Source organism: Callithrix jacchus, chromosome 8 (genome assembly GCF_049354715.1).
Source record: "Callithrix jacchus isolate 240 chromosome 8, calJac240_pri, whole genome shotgun sequence".
In the NCBI taxonomy this organism is placed as follows: domain Eukaryota; kingdom Metazoa; phylum Chordata; class Mammalia; order Primates; family Cebidae; genus Callithrix; species Callithrix jacchus.
This window is the reverse complement of record NC_133509.1, coordinates 99,768,532-99,776,451: the sequence shown is the minus strand read 5'-3', so window position 1 is coordinate 99,776,451 and position 7,920 is coordinate 99,768,532. Positions and strand designations below refer to the sequence as shown.

Here is a 7,920-nt window from a genome sequence, read left to right as displayed (position 1 = left end):
AAAAGGAGATGTGTAAAAATCTCCAGTCTCCCTACCAGAAAAGGCTTTCCTCCTCACCTCAGTCCACCTTATTCATGATAAGCAAAATATTTGCAGACCCAGCCCTTACCCTAATGGAACTGACAACCTAAGAAGACTTTCCAGGCTGGGTGTGGTGGCTCGCACCTGTAATCCCAGTACTTTGGGAAGCTAAGGCAGGCAGATCACAAGGTCAGGAGTTTGAGACCAGCCTGGCCAACATAATGAAACCCCATCTCTACTAAAATACAAAAATTAGCTGAGCATGGTGGTGCGTGCCTGTAGTCCTAGCTACTCGGGAGGCTGAGGCAGGAGAATTGCTTGAACCCAGGAGGCGGAGGTTGCAATGAGTGAAAATCACGCCACTGTACTCCAGCTTGGGCAACAGAGTGGGACTTCATCTCAAAAAATAAAAATAAGGCCACTTGTGGTGGCTCACACCTGTAATCCCAGCACTTTGGGAGGCCGAGGCAGGTGGATCACAAGGTCAAGAGATCGAGACCAGCCTGGTCAACACGGTGAAACCCTGCCTCTACTAAAAATACAAAAATTAGCTGGGCATGGTGGCACTCACCTGTAGTCCCAGCTACTCCGGAGGCTGAGGCAGAATCGCTTGAACATGGGAGGTGAAGGTTGCAGTGAGCCAGGATGGCACCACTGCACTCCAGCCTGGCAACAGAGCGAGAATCCATCTCTAAATAAATAAATAAGACTTTCCTGATCACCAAGACATCCCCAACCCTACCTCATACCTGGCACTCCTTCTCCTTCCTCAGTTCTTACAGCATTCACTGCATGTACAAACAATTTGACACTTACATAATCTGTCTTTATCACAATTATTTGAGTTGATAATTTACTCCTGTAAGATTTTAAATTCCATGTGGGTGAAGCTTATCTTATTCTTTTATAAGTTTTATTGAAATATAATTATTGACATACCATAAAATTCACTCTTTGGAAGCATACAATTCAGTGAGAGACTATCTTATTTATTCTGGCATCATCTATAGCTGTGATTCCGGTCTTGGGTACACATTGGAATTACTAGAAGAGCTTTGAAAAATCCTTCAGTCTGGCCAGGTGCGGTGGCTCACACCTGTAATCCCAGCACTTTGGGAGGCCAAGGCAGGTGGATTACCTGAGGTCAGACATTCAAGACCAGCCTAACATGGTGAAACCCTGTCTCTACTAAAAATACAAAACTTAGCCAGGTGTAATGGCAGGCACCTGTAATCCCAGCTACTCGGGAGACCGAGGCAGCAGAATCGCTTGAACCCAGGAGACGGAGGTTGCAGAGAGCTGAGATGGAGCCACTGCACTCCAGCCTGGGCGACAGAGCATGACTTTGCCCCCTGCAAAAAGAAAAAAAAAAAAAAAAATCCTTTAGTCTGGATCTCACCTCCAGAGGTTCTGGCTTAAATGGTTTGGGGTGTGGCCTGGGAATGGGAATTTTTTAAAGCCCCTAGGGTGATTTTAACTTGGAGCCGGGATTGTCCTAGAATGCTCTGTACATAGCAGGCACTCAACAACGGTTTCTTGTAATAATCAATTAGCTTTAACTTCTAGTATCCAGTTAATTAACTCACTCAAGAGTGGCCGTCTGTCATCAGCCCTTATCACATAATGGTCTGCTTATGTCTGTCTCCCCAACTCAGCAGGAAAGGAACACGTAGAAAAGGTAAGTTCAAAAGGAATGTATGTCCCAAGAATTGTGTGCGACATATCCCCAAATTTCCACATTCAAAAGTCAGGGATAATATAATTTTCATCCGGGAATCAGTAACTCATGGAAAAGCTCAAAATGTCATTCATTTTGGAGATCAGATGTAAAGGAGTAGTACGGGTACTTTGTCTCAGGGTGGAAAGTGTCTTTTTTTTTTTTTCTTCCCATGGGACTTGTTGCACTCCTAAAATGGCGGCAGGGCAGTCAGGTTTGCTTGCATAGCTGTGAACCACACTAAGGCAGGGATCGTTCTGGTCTTATCCGTTATGGCATCCCCTTGTGGCACATGTTAGGTGTTCAATAAATATTGGTGGAATGGATGTGACTACATTTTACTCCACAGTATGTAAATATGATTTTAACTGGACAGGGAGCTGCACAAGTTTCCCATATTGATCCTTTTTGCAATCTTAATTATGGTACTTGAGCTGGGATATTGCCTAAACTGCCTGGGCTACACAACAAACTCTGAAGGGGTTTTACTTCCAAGTCCACGGTGGTTGAGGGTTCGGGTTCTGTGAATGCTGGAAGCTCACGTGAGTAGCGGAGTGTCGAGGATGGTCACTCTCGGATAAATGAATACAGGATTCTTGCGGCTATGAGCGGTCGCCCGGCGAGGTCGGTCATCCTGCCTGTCCGGTAACTCCACGAAACACCTGCCACTGACACCTCCTCACCAGCTCCCGAGGGTTCGCGCGGGTATCCGGAGCCGTGCCCCCTGGTCCGCCGCAGCCGGATTCCCTCCTGGGCGGGTTACGCCCCAAGACGCAAAGCGAAACCACTCCACATCAAGACTGCAAAGTAAAACCGGTCGCACCAAAGACAGGCAGCGTTATTTAGACAGTCAGCTACTCCCCTAGAGCTTCCACCCAGTCCCCTGGGCCCGGCGCCCAGCGCGCAGACGGTGGCCGGCTCCAGGAGCTCCAGCTCCCTCCACGTGTCCTGTCTTCCCAGCAGCCTCCTCTGCAACCTCGGGAGGAAAACCTCCTGACAACTCGCGGTCTGCGGACTACGACTCCCAGGAGGCACCGCGCCGCGGCTCTCTCCGCCCCGCCCTCTCCCGGATACGCAGGCGCCTTGGGCTCCGTCAACAAGCGGGGCTGGCGTCGCCTGGATTTAGTTTCTTCTGGGATTTGTAGTTTTTCTGGAGCTACCCGGGCCGACCGTCAGAGGGACAAGAACTACAAGTCTCGGCGGCCCCAGCGCTACGAGCCCGATCACGTGGTGAGGGCCGACCGGGCGTGCGTGCCGCCGTTGATCCGGTGCTGCAGTGAGGAGGTGGTTCTCGCCCGTGTTGTGTGTGTGTGTGTGTGAGTGAGAGAGCGAGTGAGTGAGTGAGTGAGTGTGTGTGTGGGGGGGACTCAGCTTGTTGTTGTCGGTGACTTCCCCCTCCCCTCCACCCCTTCCCCTCCCCGCCGCCGCTGCAGTGGCCGCTTCCTGGGCCGTAGGAAATGAGCGATAACGATGACATCGAGGTGGAGAGCGACGTGAGTCCTGGGGCTTCTTCCTTCCAGTGCGGGTTGTCAGGCGGGGACAGCGGCCGGGGCTCTCAGCGGGGCGACGGCGGGAGGGGACCGGGCCGCCGCCGCATCCTTCCCCTTCCCCTTGGGGCCAGGACTGTCTGCGTCGCGTTCCCGGTTCGCTCCGCTCCGGCTCCTGGCTGGAGCGGCCTCCTGGGACTGAGGTGGGGGAAAGACACGCGGCCTCTGGGACCCCTCCCTTCTCCGGCGAGGGAGGGTGCTGCGGCCTCCCCCTCCCATTTTCCCCCGGTCAGGATTCGGGGGACAAAGATGGGGGGCGCCTGGGATCCCATTGTCCGGATCCAGGCGAAGGGGACTGTGCTCAGGAACTGCCCCTTCGGATCGCGATTCTCTCCTCCCATGACCCGCGGATCCTGGGGGGCGAGGAAGGGCGGAGAGGGGTTGAGGGTGCCTAGATGCCCGAGCTGGGTCTGCAGGGAAGAGACAGTGCTCGGGACCCCTCTGGCCCCGGTCGGATCCCGGAAGGAGGGGCGGCGCTCGGGACCCCTCTACCTTGCTACCGGATCCCGCTGAGGGTGGAAGGGTGGGGGCAAGGGGTGGGGAGGGAGGAAGGGGTGTCGGGCTGACTCCCCACCCGCCGCTTCCTCTGCCGCCGGCATTTTCTTTCTTATTACTGAATGTTAAGTGTAAAAATAACTTCTATATTTTCTATTTTTTTTTTCTCTCTTATTCCAGGAAGAGCAACCGAGGTTTCAATCTGCGGTACGTCTCCTACTCTCCATTTCATTTTTATTTCCGTTCAGTTCTATTCTTTTTGGGGTCAGAGAGAAAAAGAGATCGTTCTATTACTTTTAATATGGTAGTAAACCCTAATGTTAACCATTAAGGTGAGGCGGGGCCTGGTTCTGGAGGGCGGGGGTGTTGCAGATCCCATAATTCTAGATGCTCAGGTGATAAGTTCAGTGACTCTAGGTGACTGAGAGGAGCTGTATGCAAAGAATTGAATTGTTCTGTAGTTTTCAGATAGGGGATTCAGCTGCCACTATATAAGTGGAAATGAGAAATGCAGCATTTTGAAGTCGTTGGTAGTATTACTTAAGGGCAAAGTGGTTAGAAGATTTACTTAGGACCAGGTAGGTTTTAAACCATATCTGCATAATTGTGTGAAGCTGAAGCCACATGTAATAATCGCCTTTAACCAAGTCATGTGACTGCTGTAGACCCGTAGAATCTAGCACAACATGGTATTTTAGTGCAAAAATTGGAAATGTAGAAGAGCCAAAGGTTGCATCATGAGAGTGTCACATACGGTTGTTATGGTCTGACTCTGTATTTGAAGAAGAGGTATAAAGAAAACTAAAAAATAGTTGAAGAAAAGTGGCACTGCAGAGACAGCTTTGCTGAAAGGTGATGAAACCATGCAATTTTATCAATAATTTCTTAGGGTTTTGATATTAATGTTCTCAGTAGATGGTTCTGTGGATTTAGATAAGACTAATTTCATGTCTTTGGAGTCTGAGACAGTAATAAGGGTGTTTCATGAATAGATTAGAGGGAAAAAATAATACACATAGAATAAATCAGAATCAGAGAGGGGAAGAGAAGTGTATCAGAGTGTCTAAAATTTGACAGTTGGGAACAGTAAGAAGTGTATAGAATAGGGGTTAAAAAATTCTAATGCTCATGGGGGGCTGTCAAGAGTAAAGAAGAGGGAAGAGGTGAAGACTTGGGGTACTGGAGGGCAATGCCTCCTCTAAAAAGTCAGCCACTACTAAATTCCAGTGGTTTGTTATGTAGGAGTGCAGGATCAGTATTGCCAGATCTTCCTGTTTTTAAGAAAGATGGCCAGGCATGGTGGCTCACACCTGTAATCCCAGCGCTTTGGGAGGCAAAGGTGGGAGGATCACCTGAAGTCAGGAGTCCAAGACCATCCTGGTGAACATGGTGAAACCCCTGTCTCTACTAAAAATACAAAAAATTAGCCAGGCATGGTGGCAGGTGCCTGTAATCTCAGCTACTCTGGATGCTGAGGCAGGAGAGTTGCTTGAACCCAGGAGGCAAAGGTGACAATGAGCCATTACACTCTAGCCTGGGAGACAGAGCAAGACCCCATCTCAAAAAAAAAAAAGAAATCCAAACTTTATATGTTCATTTTTCTGATTTTTAATATGTGTGGAACAACTCTTTGGGGGCTTGTTAGAATTTGCAGGATCTTACTTTGATGCCTCTGGTATAAGAACTTAATAACCACACGATAAAGGCAGGCCATCTCGGTTGTACCTGCTCTTCATTAGAGCAAGCAAAGATTGTACAGTTTGTCTAAGCAGATGGGTATTAAGAAAACTTATTTATTGAGAGCTGATATTTCCATAAGATCCGAGGATGTAGTTGTTCCAGAAGTCTTAAAAATTATCCCTGGATAATAGTCATTAAGAATAATTTGTTTTGTTTTATTTATCTTTGAAGTATTCTCATATACATATATTTGAAAATCGAATTCCTTTTTTTAATTTACTTTTACTCTTCATGTTTGGGGCCTAGTCTTTTTAAAACTTTTTTTTTTTTTTCCCCTGCAAGTCTCCAGTTGTAAAATCTGCCAGGGCTTAATCAGGGTTGGAGGGTAAGGATCGTTTAGGCCTCCTTTGCAGAATTATCCTTTGAATTGAAATTATATTGACTTCCCAGTAAGAGAAAAGGGTTCTTTTTTTGGTGACATTTTGGTTCACAGTTCTTGAAAGCTTCTGCTTTTCAAAATATTTGTCCACATGAGTGTTGATGTAAATTTGTTTATGAAATTATTGCTGTGTTTCGGCTTTCCTGGAATGCTAATCTCATTGTTTTGTCTAGATATTTTTAGTTTGCTATTAAGGTGCCTAGAATTTTTCCTTTTGATTTTGAGGGTAGGCAAGGGAAGTTGGTTTGACACTTTGTTTTTAATTTAACACATCTATTTATTGAGAGTTCTAAGTATTATCCCGCATAGTATAACTATAACAGCATGGAGAGAAAAAGCATATGTGTTAGACAGATTTTTTAGTATATCAAACAACTATTGTGAATGTGTAGGGTAAAAAGGATTCCATTTTTCCCCCTCTGTGAATGCATCTGCTTACTTCTCAAGATTTAATATAGATAATAAATAGATATATTTTTTAATTTGGGAGAAAACCATTCTTAAGTTTAGCCTTAGAAAAAAGGTTTAAAAAAAATGTGGACTGTGAACAACCAAATGCTTAGGTATTTAGGACTACAGAAGAAATTGAAAAAAGTTATTTGAAAAAGGTTCTGTGGATCCTAATAGAAAAACATTCATGTGTGTTTTCTAATGTTGCTATGATATCTAGGCCTTACTGCATGAGAAATGGAAGATACTGAGAACAGAGTTAGGAAGTTAGGCTAACTCTAACAGAAAGTGAAACCGATTTGGCAAATATTTTTTTATGTTGCAGTACAAATGGAAAACAGCTTCTCCAATGACCCAAGGAAGTAATCCCAAAGAGTATTCTTATTGCTAAATTCGACACATCACAGAATCCCACTGATGTTATCTTATTTTTATTATATTTTGGAGGGAAATAGTTGTATTTTAAAGATAAATTTCTGGGGCAGATATATTATATGCAAGGACTTCCTTTTGCTTTATTTCCGTTTGGGAAATTTCTTTAGGAAAGAGTGAAAATATACAAGAAATGTATGGGTTAATGTGTTGGTCAGGAAATGCAAGTTTTTTTTTTTCCAATCGCCGCCGTCCTTCATGGCATCTGAATGAGTTGCAGTTGCAGTATACCTATTAGGGGTTTGAAAACAGATCTATGCAATTTCACTTCTGGACTTTATTGGTATGAAATATGTTTAACTTTGTAGAGCTCTTTGCTTCTTTAGGAATTCAGGAGAGAACAAGCTTGGTCTGCTTTGAGATTGGAATTCACTCAGGAACCTTCAGTCTGTTTTACCTGCAGTCAGTTGCATGGCAGAAGGGCTGCACGATGCATGTACTTTTTCTCTGCTTAGAGTGTTGACAGTGAAAACAGAAATGCCAAAGTTAGTTCCTAAACGTGCCTATGTTAGAGTAAAACTTGGTCTTATGTCTAAAAGAATTTTTTCAAGATGCCAGTAATGGTGAAATAGTTGGTCAAAGAATTCAACTTGGTTTTTAATTAAAATTTCCTAACCAAGGCATCCTTCTCTGAAATGGCTGTAGTATGAGGCCCTGTTTGGATAAGAGCATTCCACAGTTCTTTTAGGCACCAAATGAAAAAAGTTTTGAAAACAAATACATATATTAGATAATGTTGGAAATATATACCAGGTAATCAGCTACAAGCAGGACAGGTATTGGAAAATTAAAATTGATGTCTTTCTGTTAGGGAGCTTGGTGAGTTTATCCCATTCTGGCTGCCCATTCTTTTATAATTTTGGGGTTGATTCAAATGAATATTTTAAGTTGCTTAGAAATCAAACTTTATCCTATCTGATCCTTATCTAACAGAAGTAAGAAATAGATCTTTTCTGATGAGAATTTTGGGCCTGTGTATTCTCAGTTATCCTTAATCTCTAATGAGAATAGCTTGATAGGAATCAAGAGCAACACTAGCTTCCCTCTATAATACAACCTTCACATTTTGTAAAGATAGTAAATATTTCATGAGCAACTAATTCTCTATATGCTGAGAATTTTCCGTATTAGAATTGAGA

At 44.7% G+C, this 7,920-nt stretch overlaps 1 protein-coding gene and 1 long non-coding RNA gene across 11 annotated transcripts in view; one reads left to right on the top strand and one right to left on the bottom strand.

The window, feature by feature from the left end:
- Positions 1–912: 912 nt before the first annotated feature.
- LOC108593509 (uncharacterized) lies at positions 913–2,711 on the bottom strand. The gene is made up of 2 exons (XR_008474441.2): positions 1,608–2,711; positions 913–1,373 (listed from the first exon to the last, which is right to left on the bottom strand). It is a non-coding gene; the product is annotated as an uncharacterized LOC108593509 (long non-coding RNA).
- Positions 2,712–2,989: 278 nt separating this feature from the next.
- The window catches only part of MAX (MYC associated transcriptional regulator X), a 28,774-nt gene continuing 23,843 nt past the window's right edge, over positions 2,990–7,920 (top strand). For 4 of the 10 annotated variants that reach the window (XR_004729949.3, XR_013521252.1, XM_035260743.3 and 1 more), the window contains exons 1-2: positions 3,014–3,231; positions 3,961–3,987. Coding sequence is in view for 4 of the 10 variants with exons in the window: in XM_035260743.3 (XP_035116634.1) it covers positions 3,196–3,231; positions 3,961–3,987 (63 nt within the window). In the remaining 6 variants the exon portion in view is untranslated. Of the gene's footprint in view, positions 3,429–3,960; positions 3,988–7,920 lie in introns of all 10 variants that reach the window. The other 6 variants (XR_008474437.2, XR_013521253.1, XM_035260744.3 and 3 more) reach the window with 3 other exon arrangements.